The sequence below is a fragment of the Dasypus novemcinctus genome, chromosome 9 (genome assembly GCF_030445035.2).
Source record: "Dasypus novemcinctus isolate mDasNov1 chromosome 9, mDasNov1.1.hap2, whole genome shotgun sequence".
Lineage (NCBI taxonomy): Eukaryota > Metazoa > Chordata > Mammalia > Cingulata > Dasypodidae > Dasypus > Dasypus novemcinctus.
This window is the reverse complement of record NC_080681.1, coordinates 98,659,029-98,676,197: the sequence shown is the minus strand read 5'-3', so window position 1 is coordinate 98,676,197 and position 17,169 is coordinate 98,659,029. Positions and strand designations below refer to the sequence as shown.

Here is a 17,169-nt window from a genome sequence, read left to right as displayed (position 1 = left end):
TGTATCTTCACACTGGTCATTAAGATGTGTCTTCTTCATTCCTAGCTTCTCATCCTTATTTTGAAGTTTGAAAAATTGGTATTCTGAGAGGTATAGATAGTTCTACAAAATGTAGTCCTCATTCTTACCTGTATGTTCTCCCCTTAGCCTCATCCTAGCTCTCATGTTCTTTCAGGGCTGCCAGCCAAATGTACAAGCTGCATTTACTGCTTAACAAGTAATTAGCTGGCTTAGGACAGATTTGAGATACCTACACACATGTTCTCTTTTTTTTTCCCCCTAATATTTATTTTATTTCCCCTCTCTTGTTTTGTGCTTGCTGTCTGTTTTCTGTGTCCATTTGCTGTGTGTTCTATGTTTGCTTGTCTTCTCTTTATGCGGCACCAGGAACCGATCCTGGGACCTTCCAGAGTGGGAGAGATGTGCTCAATCTTGCACCACCTCAGCTCCCTGGTCTGCTGTTTTCTTATTGTCTCTTCTCTGTGTCTCTTTTTGTTGCATCATCTTGCTGTGCCAGCTCTCCATGTGGGCCAGCACTCTGCATGGGCCAGCTTGCTGCTCAGTCCAGCTTGTCTTCAGCAGGAGGACATCCTGGACCTCCTACGTGGTAGATGGGAGCCCATTTGCTTGAGCCACATCCACTTCCTGGTACACATATTCTCTTAATTCCACTTTCCCTGCCATCTGGATCCTAAATGACCTGTAGATGCAGGTGTCTCTCTTTCAGCAGAGAATGGAAATGAATGTTACCTATAATGTAGATTGTATTTCCCTAATGATTGGTGTCTTCATTTGAAAAGTTTTAGTCCCAAGATTTGTTATACTGTTATATTTCAGTAAACCTTTGAAATCCTGCAATTAAAGAAAGAGTAGTAATGTTATTTAAGTCATAGATGTCAAATGCAAAATCACTATATTTGGTTTGGGATATATATTAGCCAAAATGTCTAATCAGAAACTCCCAATAACTGCTTCATTGTCTAGTCCAGTGCTGCTCAGTGTGTTAAGTGGACCTGCAGCATTGACATCACCTGGAAGCTTGTGTGAACTGCATCATATCAGGCTCCCCAGACCTAGTTAATGAGAATCTGTAGTTTAACAGAATCCAAAGGGATTTATTAAGCATGGTAAAGTTTGGGAAGCAGTGACCTAGACTCCTTACTTTGTTCTAACAGCAGGAGTCAGGGAGTTGGGACTAAAGTTCAAACTTTTTGTGAGCTTCTAGAATTTCAGAACTAACCAGAAAAGTTGGGCTAAAGGGAGAAGAGATTCCAAAACCCACGGGCTGTGACTTGGTGAATAGCTGCTGACATACAGAAAGTAGAATGATGGCAATATATTCTCTGAAATATAAATGTAATTCTTTAGGGACAATTCTAGTTAAGTAGACAGGCTTTAGGTAATATCTTCTACAAGCTGAGATTTAGCAAATTAACATTACTTCTTTCAGACATTAGTTCCCAAGGTAAATAAATTAAGTAATGACTTATATCTTGGTTTCTACTGTTGTTTGTTTATTCAACAAATATTTATTGCTCTTCTACTATCTGTCATATTCTTTCCTGGGTTCTGGGAATATAGAAGTTACCAGGGCAGACAATTCCCTTCAGCCATGAAGCTTACATTCTAGAAGGGGGAGAGAGAGACATTGATATATAAACAAATACGATGGTTCAGTTAGAGGTAAGTGCTATGAGGACTAAAAAACAGATTAAATGGGTAAAAGTAAGGGTGGAGTGGGGTGGAGAGCTACTTTAGTTGTTGTGGTCAGGGAACGTCTCTTTTAGGAGACATTTCAGCTGGGTTCCAAATTATAATATAGGATCAGTCTTATAATAGTCTGTGGGCCTTCCAGGCAGTGGGAATAGCAAGTTCAAAGGCTAGTTCAAAGGAGCTTTTTGAGGAATAGGCAGAAGGCAATGGTGGCTGGCATATAGTGAATGAGGGGAAAAGTTGTAGGAGATGATACTGGAAAGAGACACAGGGTCAAGTCATGTAGGATATTGTGGCCAGGTGGTTTTTTAAAAAAAATTTTTGAAAAACAGCTTTATTGAGATTAATTCATATACTATACCTTTTAAAATATAGCAACCAGTGGTTTTTACTATATATTCACTGAGTTGCACAAGTATCACCACTGTCTAATTCCAGAACATTTTCATTACCCCTGGAAGAAATCTTGCACCTATTAGCAGTTGCTCCTCACTCCTTTTCCTTAGCCCCTGGAAACCACTAATGTACTTTTGGTTTCTGGATTTGCTTATTTGTGACATTTCATATAAATGAAATCATGTAATATGTGACCTTATGTGTCTTCTTTCAGTTAGCATAATGTTTTCATTATGGCTGCATAATATTCCATTGTATTCATATACTACATTTTGTTTATCCATTCATCAGTTGATATACATTTGGATTGTTTCTACTTTTTTGGCTATCATGAATAACTTTGCTATGAACATGTGGACATGCTTTTTCATTTTTCTTGGGCATATAACCAAGAGTGGAATTGTATGCTGATTCTATGTTTAACATTTTGAGGAACTGCCAGATTGTTTCCCAAAGTGGCTGCACCATTTTACAATCCTGTCAGCAATGTATGAGTGTTCCACTTTTTAGCCAGATGGGATTTTATTTTAATTATGATAGGAACCAATTGGAGGGTTTTAAGCAGACTATTAGTATGGATTATTTGAATCCTGTGGCTAGAAACTAGAACTAGCCAGTGCCTCCAATCCAGGTCTTCCTTAAATAGTTATCCAGACCAATGAGATTGTCAACACTTTCAAATGTTCATTGCCTCACGGCTCCTCTCTGCTTTAGTCTTTTGCTAGTGTTGATTCTGTAGCTGAAATCATCTATATAGAATACTACAACTTCAGTGTCCCTTCAAGAGAGCAACCTTACAAATTTCAACAACTAGAATTTCATTAAATGAATTGACTGTTTTGTGTAATTTTTGGAGTTCAATTAAAGGAAGGTGACCTTGTCCTGGTTTTCCCTCCCATTGTTCACCATGAATTGTGGGAATTATAAAGAGAATCGATATTTACAAAGTATTGACCCAGTGGGAGCAAGCATTTCATCCAATCTAAAGCCTTACAACAACCTCATGAGATTACTAGTGTTTTTCTCATGTTAGAAGTTAAAGAAGCAGAGTTTCAGAGTGGTTAAGGGACTTATCCAAGTTAACAACACCTAGAAGTGGCAAAGTAAGGCTTCAAACACAAGCCTCTACTCTGCCACAAGGCTTCCTGTTCACAACATCCTGAATACAGTATATTGGGCATGAAAGTCTTATATATGACTAGAAAGACTTTCCTGATCTCCATGATGTTCTCTTTGGCCCAGAAAAAAGAAACTGAATGGCAGGTTGTTCCTTACACAGATGTCAGCCTGCAAAGACAGGGAAATCTGTAGGCTGGGCTCAGTAATCATCTGGAGCTGGAGCTCAAGAATTTAAAGCCACCCTTTGTCTTCTTGGTAGGTTTGCATGATGGAGCAACTGACAGCCTGTCACCATTGGAGAACCACCTTATGAACCTAGTTCTTGTTTTTAGTATTGAGTTTTTAGTATCAGAAGAGCTTTATACTGGGTCTTTTGGTAAACAATTTTTTATGCTACAATTTATTGAATGTTTACTGTGTCAACTGAACTGTGATTACCCCTTTAAGTGTTTTATTTTATTACATCTCCAGACAATCTTATAATACTGTTACTCTTTTCCCATTTAGCATAAAAGACCTAAGGTGGAGCACATTAAGTCACTTGCTCAAAGTTAAGTAACTACTAAGCAGCTGTGGCAGAATGTGAGCCCAGATCTGGCTCTGGATCCCGAGCTTTTAATCATGAAATGATGTACTGCTTTTTATTGCACGTGGACATTTTCTAATTTACCTATCAAGTAAAGTTCAAGATGTATATGCATAAGGGATTTTGTAGTCCCCTTCCCCAGGGCTGACAGCAAAGACTTCTTCCCTTCCTGTAGAGTTCTAGGTAGATTGCACTCAAGTCAGAGCTTATTGTCCTTCTCATTTCCTCAGGTCTGTAACATTGTGGCTGGGCAGCGCTGCATCAAGAAGCTGACCGACAACCAGACTTCAACTATGATAAAGGCTACAGCTAGGTCAGCTCCAGACAGACAGGAGGAGATCAGCCGCCTGGTCAGTGGTGCTGCAGAGAAATGCATGCTCAGTTGTTCAGTCAGTGGGGTTCCTGGTAGCATAGGTACTCTTCTGCCCCATTAGAACTCTCAGGAAAAAAAGTCTGGGATTTGGTGCCTGGGACTCCATAGGGCAGCTTTTGCTTCTTGATCCTGTAGCAACTTTGCTTCCTATCTCTTTTTCCATCTTGTATTTTGCCCTTGTGTTATCCATTTTCACTATCCCTCATCTTCGACTTTCCCCTGTTTTTCAGAGATATTCCTTGCCACCCTCAACCTCACTTCAGGACTCTCTCCTTGGGACCCAGGGGGTGAGCAGTATTGCCAAGCTGCTACTCTCCTGAGATCCCCTTCTTTTGCCCTGTAGATGAAGAATGCCAGCTACAACCTAGATCCCTACATCCAGGAATTTGGGATCAAAGTGAAGGATGACATGACGGAGGTGACGGGACGAGTGCTGCCGGCGCCCATCTTGCAGTACGGCGGCCGGGTGAGCAGGGTCAGGGCCAGACAACATCTCTGGGGCCTATGGGGGAGGTTGGGTTGTATAACCAGGAGCTTTTGCTCCCCACCCACCTGGCTCTATTGAGGCTCACCTGGACTCCCCGTCTGTCTATTCTCAGAACCGGGCCATTGCCACACCCAATCAGGGTGTCTGGGATATGCGGGGAAAACAGTTCTACAATGGAATTGAGATCAAAGTCTGGGCCATTGCCTGCTTTGCACCCCAAAAACAGTGTCGAGAAGAGGTGCTCAAGTAAGGAGGGTTGTGTGTGTGGGTGGAAGGATGGGAAGGACCTTAGAACTGCCCTGCCTCCTCCCACCCCCAAAGAGCCAACATTTGACATGTTTTCTGTTTTTTCTGACTTTTGGCACTCTGCTTCCCTTGCATTCTCTGCCTCAAACTTCTATCTGTTAGTTTTCTGTCTGTCTGTGATCAGGAGTCTAGATAAAGGGCCGTATCTGTGTCAGAGATGATGATTTCAGGGTATAAGTCTCTTAAAGGAGCCCTGAGTTATTTTATTGTTGAAATTATCGTCACTGGTAGTAAGTAGTAGTTATGATGGTTATGTTTATGTCAACTTTGTATTAAGCATCTAATTTATGTTATCTCATTTCATCTTCACAGTGAGTAGGTGGTGATATTTCCATTATCAGGAGACTGAGGCTCAAAGAGGTTAAGTAACTTGTCCATGGTTTGTACATCAAGAAAGTATCAGAGTTGGGATCAAATCGGATCTGAGTCTTCACAAAGCTTTATTCCTAGTTGGAAACAAAAAACAAGAACAGTTTGCTCAGCTTGTTCTCTGAAATGTCCTCTCTTGAATGGGATTTGTTCAGTCAGGTCCAAGTGACCTGAATTAGGTGAACATGAGTTATAAGGGCCTCTGAGCTACATGTGGCTGAGGGGCTAGAATGAGGAAGGTGATACAGGCAATGGAGTAAAGGATCAGAGATTTGGGGAGTAATGGTCTTGAAAGAGGGCACAAATAAGTGAAGAAGTCACTTACCCTTCCCCTGCAGTCTTTTGTTTTTGCTTTTACATCTTTATTGAGATAAGTTTCAAATTCTGTAAAATTCATCCATTTAATAAGTTACTGCAGTCATTGGTTCTTGCAGTCTTTTGAAGTGGTGGCTTTTGATCTCTCTGAATCTGGAGTGGAGCCAATATACCCTGGGGATGAAGAAGAGTCAGTGGAGCTAATCACTTTGGGCAGTGAGGAGGATAATAGAGATGTGTGCCCTGGTGGGTTCAGCTGGCCAAGGGTTTTCATAAGAATTACTTCTAGCAGAGACTGGTGAATATGGGTACACTGGCTGCTTTGTCTCCACCCTTTTCCTTCTTTCCTCACAGACACATAATCACCATCATCACAAATGTAGTTTCTCTCTTAAATGAGTTCTTGTCCTCTTTCCTGGGTTTTTGGCCCCATTTAGACCTGGCTGCTGTGGTGTAGGCCTTCTGTTGGAGGACTGGCTCTTAACAGCATTGAAAAGACTCCCCTTGGAGCTCTAGCTTTCCCCCTTTCCGCCTCAGTCACCTTGTATATCACCCTATTCTCTGTATGCTGCTTCCTGACTCCCATGTCCCTCCCTTTTGGGAAACAGTCTACCTGTTTTGCACATTTGGGGTACTAAAAATGATAAACCAAAAATGTCAGAGTTGGAAAGGGTCAGTTCATCAGGCATCCTCTTCTTCCAGTGACCCTAGATCGGGGTGAAGAACATGGCTTGTGTAACGTGGTCTGTGGCTCTCAGATAGATGCATGTTTCGGGGCTAAAGAAAAAGATTCAGGAGTCCTCAGCCATGGGAGTGAATATGATTTTCCAGGGAGAATGTACATAGTAAGCAGATGACTGAAAATAGAACTCAGAGGAATTGTGAAGTAGATGGAGCAAAGTCCCTAAGTGTGTTTGAGGAGATGGAATCCAGAGCACAGGGAAAAGACATCTATCTGTTCCACTGAGACAAGATGGAGAAGAGATGAAGGTGGTAAAACTGGTAGTTGAGGATGGATAAGGGAGTCCTAGCTTCAACCCTCAGATTTTTTCTCTTGTTAAAGAGTTCCTGTTACTTCAATAATATCACTTTTAGGGCAGGATTTCAAGACCTACCCCATCCTAGACAGCTCTCAACACACTTTGTGTTCCCCAGCATTGGAGACAATAATCCAAGTATGATCTGGCAGTGAAGAGAAGATTTTGGGGAATACCACTTTCCTTGGAATAGAGACCCACTATTAACAGAATCTGGTAACACTGGCATTTTATTGGCTACACTGCAGTTGTATACAAGACAAAAATGGCAGAACTACTGATTACTATTAGTAGTCCATCAAAGCCTTAGCTATTATTTACATGTAACAGTGGTTAGGTTATTTCTATGTTATTCTAACATTTATTTTGAGAAACTTTTTTAAATATAAAAAAATGTGAAGAATAATATAGCAAATACCCATGTATCAACCATCTAGTGTATTGTGATGTTTATCCTTTTTAAAAGTAAATAAAATATTACCAGTGAACTTGAAATTCCTTTATATCCTTCATCTTAGTCCCATTCCTCTTTTCTGATTCAGCCCCTATTATGTATTATTGTAACCTTCCTATACAATTTATATATTCTTATATAACTCTATGTATATAAATTACTTTAAATTTTACATAACGGTATCACGCTGTATTTACCCTTCCTGCGTTTTTTCACTAAATATGTGAAAAATGCATATTTTTCACTAAATGTGTTTTTTAATCCAATCATACTAATATTATATGCTGTATAATAACACCCCCTAAACAATAGCTTCAACCCTTCATTTGTACGTTATTGCTTTTAATCTAAATGCAGGATTGAACATACTACATTTCCTATTGCTCATTTCAGTCTGTTAGGCTTATCTGTCGATATATTTGCATAGTTTGATTTTTTTTTTTTTTAATCTACTGCATGTGTACCCTTTCTTCCAATTTTGTCTACTTTTCTTAGGGAAAAGCCCTAAAGCCCAAGGAAAGAAGTTTGGTTAATGATTTGCTCTCAGCCTTCAAAAAACCAGTGGCCAGGGGAGAGTTCATTTTTCCTGAGCATCTCTATGCTCCTAACATTGTAGTAGGAACCTCATTTATTTTATTTTCAGCAGAGGCCTTTTTTGGGCATCTACCTATTGCTGAGGGCATGTAATAGAGCACAGGAATTAGGCGTTCAGTGGGACAAGGTGGGGACCTTGAGAATTCTCTTCTCTGGTCCCTTCTCTGGACTCTCAGCTCTCTGCTTGTACCATTGAGTACTTTGCATGCTCTATCTTGCCCTACTCAACTACCTATGTGTTATTTTTTTCTTTCTTCCACTAGCTGTGATCATTCATCTTAGAATCTCTCTTTGCCTGTCATAGTTCTGGGCACCTGAGATGGATGCATTTAGTCAGCTGTATTAAAGCGGGACTGACTGCCTTCTGTCATGACCATATTTATGCTGCAGGAACTTCACGGACCAGCTGCGGAAGATTTCCAAAGATGCAGGGATGCCCATTCAGGGCCAGCCTTGCTTCTGCAAATATGCGCAAGGGGCAGACAGCGTGGAGCCCATGTTCCGGCATCTCAAGAACACCTACTCAGGGCTGCAGCTCATTATTGTCATCCTGCCAGGGAAGACACCAGTGTATGGTACAGTTCTCTTGGGACAGTGTTAATGGTGATGGGACTCTTTTCAGGGTAGCTCCCTGGAGGCTCCTAGGGAAAATTCATGGCTCTGGCCAGTGCTGTCCCTTAATGTCAGTGTTCCTCTTACGAAAGGAACCCCAGCCTATATGAGCCGTTATGTAATCCCAGAGCCTGCTTTTTTTTTTTTAAAGATTTATTTATTTATTTCTCCTCTCCCCTCCCTCCATTGTGTCCTCTCTGTGCCCATTTGCTGTATGTTCTTCTGTGTCTGCTTGTATTGTCATTAGGCGGCTCCAGGAACCAATCCTGGGACCTTCCAGAGTGAGAGAGAGGTGATCATTCTCTTGTGCCACTTCAGCTCCCTGGTCTGCTCTGTCTCTTCTCTCTTCTCTGTGTCTCTTTTTGTTGCATCATCTTGCTGTGCCAGCTGTCTGTGTGGGCCAGCACTCCTGCACGGGGCAGCACTCCTGTATGGGGCAGCAACTCTGCTCAGGACAGCTTGCCACATGGGCCAGCTTGCCTTCAACAGGAGGCCCTGGGTATTGAACCCTGGACCTCCTTTATGGTAGACAGGAGCCCAATTGCTTGAACCACATCTACTTCCCCCTAGAGCCTGCTCACCTGCTCATACACGTGCCCAGTAACATTTACTGGGATCCTCTGTGTTCTAGTCTCTATTGCTGTGTTAAGCTGGGCCAGACACAGAAAGGTCGGACCAGATCTCTATCCTTAGGAATATGGTTTTTAGGACATTGTGTAGCACAACCCAGCAGAATGTGTGATGGTTCTGTTAGTGTTCTGTGCCTGGGAATGGCTTAGACTTTTTGAGAGATTCTCTTCCTCTCTGTCTCTCCTTTGTAGTAATAGGAATAACTATTATACATACTTCTCTGGCTTAGCACTTTTCTCTGTACTCTGTTTTTTCTCTCTACCTCTCCTGCCTCAAGGGAAGATATGTTTCCCCTCTTACATTGGTCAACCCCTCTGTGCACTTTGTTTCCTTTCTGTCCTGCTACCATTGGGATTTCACACCCTTAAACTCTCAAACACCTTCAGATTCCCCATTCTAGAACACATTACCATAATTCTGCCATCACCTTTAACATTTGTTTTCCTATTTTCTTTCTCTCCATCAGATTTTTTGCTCCCTTTTCTTTACCAGCCATTTACTACTTCTTTCATCTACCTTTCTGCCAAACTCCTTCTGCAGAAGGTTACCAGTGGCCTTTCTCAGTTCTCCTTTTCCCTTAATTTGATATTTCCTTGATAGTGCCTCCCAGTGCCTGGTATTCCTCAGGTTTCTGACCTTTGAGCTCTTTCTGTCTTTCCATTCTATTTAAATTCTCATCCATTTCAGTTTCTTCAGTCATCACCTTATATATGTGTTAGTAAATCTACTTCGTACTTTCTGCAGCTTCAGTCTGTCCCTTCAGTCTTCTTTCCCTTCTCTTAGAATTTATTGGTCACCTACTTTGTGTCAGACACTGTGCTATCTCCTGGGATACATTGGTGAATAAAACAGGTGTAGTCTTTACCCTTACAAAGTATTTTGGTGGACGGTTTCTTCAGTAATGGTCATCTTTTCCTCTGACTACCAGGAAACCCTTCCCTACTTTGCTGTGTTTGGTATCACCATTGCTTTTGGGTACCTTTATCCAAACTTTGGAGGCAGTCTGTCCTTTCTTTGTTTCACCCCCATGTTCTTTTTTTATTTTATTTTTTACAGTCTTTCTCATGATATATTTCCTGCTATCTAAACACAGTGTCCCAACTTAGTTCTAACCTTTCTTCCCAAATCTTTCATGGATAGGTTACCAGATAAGACTTCTTGTGACCGTACTGCCAAAAAAAAAAAAACAAACCCTTCACTTGTTCCCATTCACAATTACATGAAAGGTTTCAGGGACCCTGATTATAATTTAACCTTTTCAGCTTTATTTTGTACAGTTCTCTTTGACTAGCCTTAAGCCACAACCTAGTGAAAGATCACTGGCTCTGGAATTAAACAGAAATGTTTTCCAGTCCTGGCTATGCCAATCTACTGGTTTAGAGAAGTTACCTAATTTTTCTGAGCCTCATGAATTAATTATATAAAAAGCAGCATCTAGCACAATGCCTAGAGTATAGTAGACACTCTGAATGCTCATTCCTTGTCTGCTTTTGCACAGTCTCTGGTTTTGCTCACATCATTTGCCTTTGCCTGGAATATCTAAGTGCTCTTCTTCTTATTCCCCAATTTATCATTAAAATTATCTCATTCCTTCAAGACCCAGTCACTTATAATGTCACTTATTCCTTGAAATTCCTTGAAAGGAATAATATCACTTATTCCTTGAAACCTTCTCTTTTTATCCTTTCTAGAGGGTCAAACTTGCTCTGTCTGGATTCCTTTAGGAATTAGTTTATCCACTAGTAATCAGTTACTACCTTGCTTGACATTATGTTAAGAATGGAGTGGATCTGATTCTGCTCTGAAAATTTATTCCCTCTGCACATAAAAAGCTGAGGTAGAGCCTTCCATTGACATGATAACTCAGTAGGGAAGTTGGATGATCCCTAAACCATGTCTTTCTTGGGCCCTAAATTGTTGGCACTTAGGTAGAAGATAAGGGAAGTTGTTGGGAGAACTAACTCACTTGAGTAATTATTCCATGTTTTTGGTTCCTTCCAGAATACATTGTTTTGGCTTTCCTCAGGAGTATAGCACAACATGCTTAAGGAGGGCAGTGCTTACTCAGAGATGTTTCCCTTACCAGGGCCCAGGAATATTATCCTTCACTCCAGCCTCATACCTTGGATAGGACTTTGGGTCTCTTCCACTTACATGCTGCTCCTTGATTATAGCACTTGGACAATCTCCCTAGGAATCAGGTCAACAAATAAGAGGAATGGTCAGGTTCTTCTAAAGACCCTTCAATTTCCCTTCTGGAAGACGGGTGAGGAATCCTCCCTGTGACAGAAAAAGAAAAGTCCATTTGGCATTGTGGGTGCTCTAACAGAATAGAAGGGCAGTGCCACTTTACCCTGTTCTGATTTGGTGCCATCCCTCATCCGGTCTTTAGTATATTTAACTCCTTCCTCTCAACTAATGTGATAACTACTGGCTTTTCTTTTTTTTAAGTAAACATTGAAATATAGCATACATATAGAAATTACACCCATTCAGGTCAATGAATTGTCACAAAGTGAACATAACAATGTAACCAATATCCGGTTGAGATAGCATAACATTACCAAAAGCCATATTGCCAGTTACTGTAACCTTCACAAATGGTAACCACTATTCTGACTTGTAGCACCATAGATTAGTTTTGCCTGTTTTTGAACTTTATATAAGTGGAATCATGCAGTATGTACTTCACTCAACATTATGTTTGTGAGACTTACCCTGTTGTTTGTTATGGTTTGTTCATACTTACCACTGAATGGTTTTTCTATCATATAAATATACCACAATTTATGAATCCAGTCTATTGTTAATGGACATATTTGGGTGTTCCAGTTTTTGAATGTTACAAATAGTGCTTCAGTGAACATTCTTATACATGTCTTTTGAATATATGTACCCATATCTGTTGGGTGTATATCAAGGAGTAGAATTTAAGTGTACCAATTTACATTGCTATCAGCAGTGTATGAGAACTACGATGCTTCACATTCTTATTAAACTTATATTGTCCCATTCTAACCATTCTTTTTTTTTTTAATTTCTTTCCCCTCCCCCCCCACCACTGTGTGCTCTCTGTTCATTCGCTGCGTGTTCTTCTGTGACTGCATTGGGAATCTGTGTTTCTTTTTGTTGTATCATCTTGTTGTGTCAGCTCTCTGTGTGTGCGGTGCCATTCTTGGGCAGGCTGCACTTTCTTTTGCGCTGGGCGGCTCTCCTTACGGGGCACACTCCTTGCACGTGGGCTCCCCTACGTGGGTGACACTCCTGCATGGCACAGCACTCCTTGCGCGCATCAGCGCTGCACATGGGCCAGCTCCACACGGGTCAAGGAGGCCTGGGGTTTGAACCATGGACCTCCCATGTGGTAGGCGGATGCCCTATCCCCTGGGCTGACTCCACTTCCCATCATTCTAGCCATTCTTGTGGGTGTTTAGTGATATTGCATTGTTTCCTTGATGACTGATAAAGTTGAGTATCTTTTTATATGTCTTGGGTAGTTCACTAGCCTCTTGTGCAAAGTGCCCATCTTCCTTTTTTGTTGACTTATCCGCCTTTTTCTTATTGATTTGTAGGTGTTCTTCATGATTCTTTTGTTGAATACTTATGTGTATCCCACATATCTTCCCTGCACTGTGGCTTGCCTTTTTACTTTCCTGACTAGGTTATTACCCCCTATTCTCTCATAGCTCCATAAAGTTTTCTTTCTTAACATTTATCATGGTAATTTTCATGATTTTACAAAATTAGTCACTAGCTAGTAAGCACTGGAGAGTAGGGACCCTATATTTCCCTGGGCACCACTTAGTTCCCAGCACCTCAAATAGTAGAAATTCAGTGAATATTTGTTGAATACACTAATCACTTCTCTCCCCTGCTCATAGCTGAGGTGAAACGTGTTGGAGATACACTCTTGGGAATGGCTACACAGTGTGTGCAGGTGAAGAATGTGGTGAAGACCTCGCCTCAGACTCTGTCTAACCTCTGCCTCAAGATCAATGTCAAACTTGGTGGCATTAACAACATCCTTGTCCCACACCAGCGGTATGAACTCTATTTCCCACTTTTCTTTGTCAAGGTACCATGCTGGGGATTGATGAAGAGACAGAACCTTGACTAGGCAGAGTGAGTCAGACACAAGGGCAAGAGGACCATGGTGGGTGCTAGGATGGTTTTAGGAAGAGAAGGCTCAACTCCTTACTGTTTTTTGTTTTGTTTTTTCTTACTCAGCTCTGCCGTCTTTCAACAGCCAGTGATATTCCTGGGAGCAGATGTTACACACCCCCCAGCAGGGGATGGGAAAAAACCCTCTATCACAGCAGTGAGTGGTACTCTCTAACTTACCCCATAAGGTTCCTCTTCTTAGCTGTTAGTTCATAAGACCCTTGACCCTTCATAAGATCTCCTTTCAGCTGACCTTTACCCACTCCCTTGGTATATTAAAAAATGAATTCTGTGTGGTGTCTTTTTTTTGGGGGGGAAGAGCAGTGAGAGTGCAGGATGTAGCTAGAAACGTGGCCTAGTCTCTATCACTGGCTCCATGCTCTATTTTTGCACTGTGTTTTCCTCTGACACCTCCCTTCCTTGCCCTTGATAAGTGTGAATAGGTGTCTCTTCAGTCCCTCTCCTGACTTTCCACTCCCTGTCCCATAAGGGTTTCAAAATTGCTAGGAATCAGGCCTTCCTTCCTCCTTCTATTTCCTCAAATTTCACATCTCTATAGTCAGATGGGTCTAATTTCAGTATGTGCAGGGAAATCCTACACTGTGCTTATGGTTGTGGCCATCCATTCTGTACTCTGACTACTGTTCTCTTTGAAAATAGCATTGCTCCCACCACCCCCAATAACACTCTTACCATAGTTCCTGGATGAGGTCATTCTGAAGTAGTAGTGCCATATCCTCATATGACCCTCTATAAATGTCAGGGAAATTTAATTTATCAGGTATCTACTGTGGGCTAGACCTGTGCAAGTTACTTTATATGTACCACAGCAGCACTGCAAGCAGGTATTCTGATCACCATTTGAAAGGAGGAAAAAGAATATTAGATGTATGAAGTAACTTCCACATGAATGATAAAACAGAGATTGAAATTCAGGGCTCATTGGATCTTAAGCCCTATTCATTCAGTTGAAAAATTTTCTTGCTAAGCAGCCTTTCCCCAAGCCGAGCGCCTGATGATGTTAGAGAGTGGGGGCTTCTGGGGATCTGATCCTGCCTCTCATTGTCAGGTTGTTGGCAGCATGGATGCCCATCCCAGCCGTTACTGTGCTACTGTACGGGTGCAGCGACCACGGCAGGAGATCATTGAAGACCTGTCTTACATGGTGCGTGAGCTGCTAATCCAGTTCTATAAGTCCACCCGCTTTAAGCCTACCCGCATCATCTTTTACCGAGATGGAGTCCCTGAAGGCCAGCTCCCCCAGGTATGACTCACATTAGGTATAGAAGATTCACATTGAGGCCAGATGGTCAGGTGCTGCTATAAGTTTTGAGATACTGCTGCTAGTCTGGAGTCCACACTTTGAGAACAACTACTGAAGACTTCATAACATTGTTTTTATTCATTCATACTGCTAAGCCTTTGTATTCTGTTGTTTAGACTAGTATACTGAACTAGTCTCCTTGACTATCACTTAATAGTAATAATTACCATTTATTGGGCACCTCTTATGTGCCATGAACTGTGCTAAGCACTTCAAATAGGTTCCTTTTATGATAGTCCTATGAAGCAATTGTTATTACTCCCATTTGACATAATGAGAAAATGAGGCTTGGAAATGTTAAATATTTCTTCAGTGTCACCCAAGCTAATAAGTGGTGAAGTGGGAATTCAGACAAATTGGTCTGATTCTAAAGTCCATGCTTTTATCTAATATGCTCATTTTTCCTCCAAGTTATTTAGTATTTCCTAAAATACCAGACAAATTTATCATATCACTTCTCAGTTCAGAAATATCTAGTGGCTTTACATAGCCTTAGGTTAAAGTTAAAACTGCTTTGTGAAGCAATCAGTAGTTATTAAGTTCCTACTAGAGTAATTATCTGTTAGTCTACACAACAGTTTTGTGGGCAGGTCTTATTAGTAATATTAATAGATGTGGATAGAATGAGACTTGTAAAGGTTAATGACTTGCTCAAGGTAATAAAACCAGAAACAGCTTAGGTTTAAGACTAGTTCTGATTCCAAATCCTATTGTTTTCTCCCATACAGTTTTGCTTCCCTATATCTGGCATACAAGGCCACTTGTAGCTATTGCCTATGGTTATTTACTTGTGGCTTCTTTTTCAGCTAGTCCTTGTTTCTTTGTAGAACTAAACTCATGTTCTCTCTCTGTATCCATTTCTGAACTATCTACTCTTCTCTGGTAGTCCAAACCCTGCCCTTGGAGCTCACAGGAGAAACTCCCATTATCCTCTTGATCCTGAAATCCACATAATTTGGGCATTGTGATTTTAGTGATTTAAACCTTGGTTCTGTCTTGATATTAGCTTTCTTTATGCATAGGAACCAGGTAAGAGCTCTCTGTTGATGCTAAACCTCCTGGCTAAGGTTTTATAGGAACATATCAGGTGAACTTAGTATAGAGTTGAATTTGGCAGGAAGAGCTTGTCATCCCCTATGGTTTAGCATCAGCTTACTATCTGGACAAAAAGCCTTATTACACGTGGCAATTCCTTAGTTCAGAAAGGTGTGTGTGAACTCAAGAGAAGCTGTGTGTGTCTCTCTCTCACCTTGCCCTGTGTCCAGATCCTCCACTATGAGCTGCTGGCCATTCGGGATGCCTGCATCAAACTGGAAAAGGACTACCAGCCTGGGATTACTTATATTGTGGTGCAGAAACGCCATCATACCCGCCTTTTTTGTGCTGATAAGAATGAGCGAGTGAGTAAGGGACTGAGGAGGCTACCCATGCCCTCATCCTTTCTCCCTTTTCTTGATAGGGAAGAAGCCCTTGAGATAAAATCTGGGGATTTTGTCCTTGGGCTATCCATCCTTCCTGGCCCCTTCCTTCCCCCTAGCTCTTCTGGTTCTTCCTCTGCCACCTTCCTTCCTTAGTTACTTCTTTCTCCCCTCCTTCCCTTACATATCCTCTCCCTTCTCCTAACTCCCTGGCCTAGACCCCATATATAGACCAGCTCCCAGAGAAGGGATAGGGAACTATCATTTATTGAACTTCTCCTATGTGCCAGACACTGTACAAGGCGTCTTCCTCACAGCAACCCTGTGAGGTAGGTACTGTTATTATCTCCAGATTAACCTCAGAGAGGTTAAATGATTTGCTAACATCACACAGCTAATAAATGGAAAAACCAGGACTTGAACAAAGGATGTATAACTTCAGAAGCCCATTATTTCAAGAGCTGGTACCTTCTGGGAACAGTAACTTCCACTTTACTTTGGGAGATTCTGGCAGAATCAGAGTAGGACTGAGGCAGGGCTCTGGTAAGGGCCAGGCAGGTCTTGGGATCTTGTTTGTGTTTGTCTCTGTACAGATTGGGAAGAGTGGTAACATCCCAGCTGGGACTACTGTGGACACCAACATTACCCACCCGTTTGAGTTTGACTTCTATCTGTGCAGCCATGCAGGCATCCAGGTAGCTGGGCTATGCTGTGGGGTTTCCAGTGGATCAAAGATTAGTTGATTATTACCACTGCCTCCAGAGTATATCAGTCATCACTGAGTGGCATTCAAATAAGGATTTTTCTCTTCATAAGCCCCAAGCGTACTTTGAACGGAAGTGCACTTTAAGCATCTTGGGCAGGTGGCCCATAAAAAGGGTGGTTTATGACCATGGTGGCTTTGTGCTACATATTCATGGGCGGGTCATCCATTCTAGCCATACTTTTGACAGTAATTTGTTCCTTATCATCAGCCATTCCCTCTGCCAAACCTGGGGCCCCTCAACCTCGTATCTTCCCAGGGCACCAGCCGACCATCCCATTACTATGTCCTATGGGATGACAACCGTTTCACAGCGGATGAGCTCCAGATCTTGACATATCAGCTGTGCCACACTTATGTACGATGTACACGCTCCGTGTCTATCCCAGCACCTGCCTACTATGCCCGCCTGGTGGCTTTCCGGGCACGATACCACCTGGTGGACAAGGAGCATGACAGGTGAGGCCTTAGGGTCAGGCTGGTTTGCTTTTTGTTTCAGTTTCCTGTAACGG

At 41.8% G+C, this 17,169-nt stretch overlaps 1 protein-coding gene across 4 annotated transcripts in view; it reads left to right on the top strand.

Moving 5' to 3' along the window:
- Positions 1 to 17,169, top strand: part of AGO1 (argonaute RISC component 1) — a 44,559-nt gene that overhangs the window by 10,929 nt on the left and 16,461 nt on the right. For 3 of the 4 annotated variants that reach the window (XR_011649698.1, XR_011649697.1, XM_058303894.1), the window contains exons 9-18: positions 4,045 to 4,164; positions 4,531 to 4,653; positions 4,787 to 4,920; positions 8,140 to 8,324; positions 12,873 to 13,032; positions 13,219 to 13,309; positions 14,222 to 14,416; positions 15,742 to 15,876; positions 16,488 to 16,589; positions 16,917 to 17,116. Coding sequence is in view for 2 of the 4 variants with exons in the window: in XM_058303894.1 (XP_058159877.1) it covers positions 4,045 to 4,164; positions 4,531 to 4,653; positions 4,787 to 4,920; positions 8,140 to 8,324; positions 12,873 to 13,032; positions 13,219 to 13,309; positions 14,222 to 14,416; positions 15,742 to 15,876; positions 16,488 to 16,589; positions 16,917 to 17,116 (1,445 nt within the window). In the remaining 2 variants the exon portion in view is untranslated. Of the gene's footprint in view, positions 1 to 4,044; positions 4,165 to 4,530; positions 4,663 to 4,786; positions 4,921 to 8,139; positions 8,325 to 12,872; positions 13,033 to 13,218; positions 13,310 to 14,221; positions 14,417 to 15,741; positions 15,877 to 16,487; positions 16,590 to 16,916; positions 17,117 to 17,169 lie in introns of all 4 variants that reach the window. The other variant, XM_058303893.2, reaches the window with a different exon arrangement.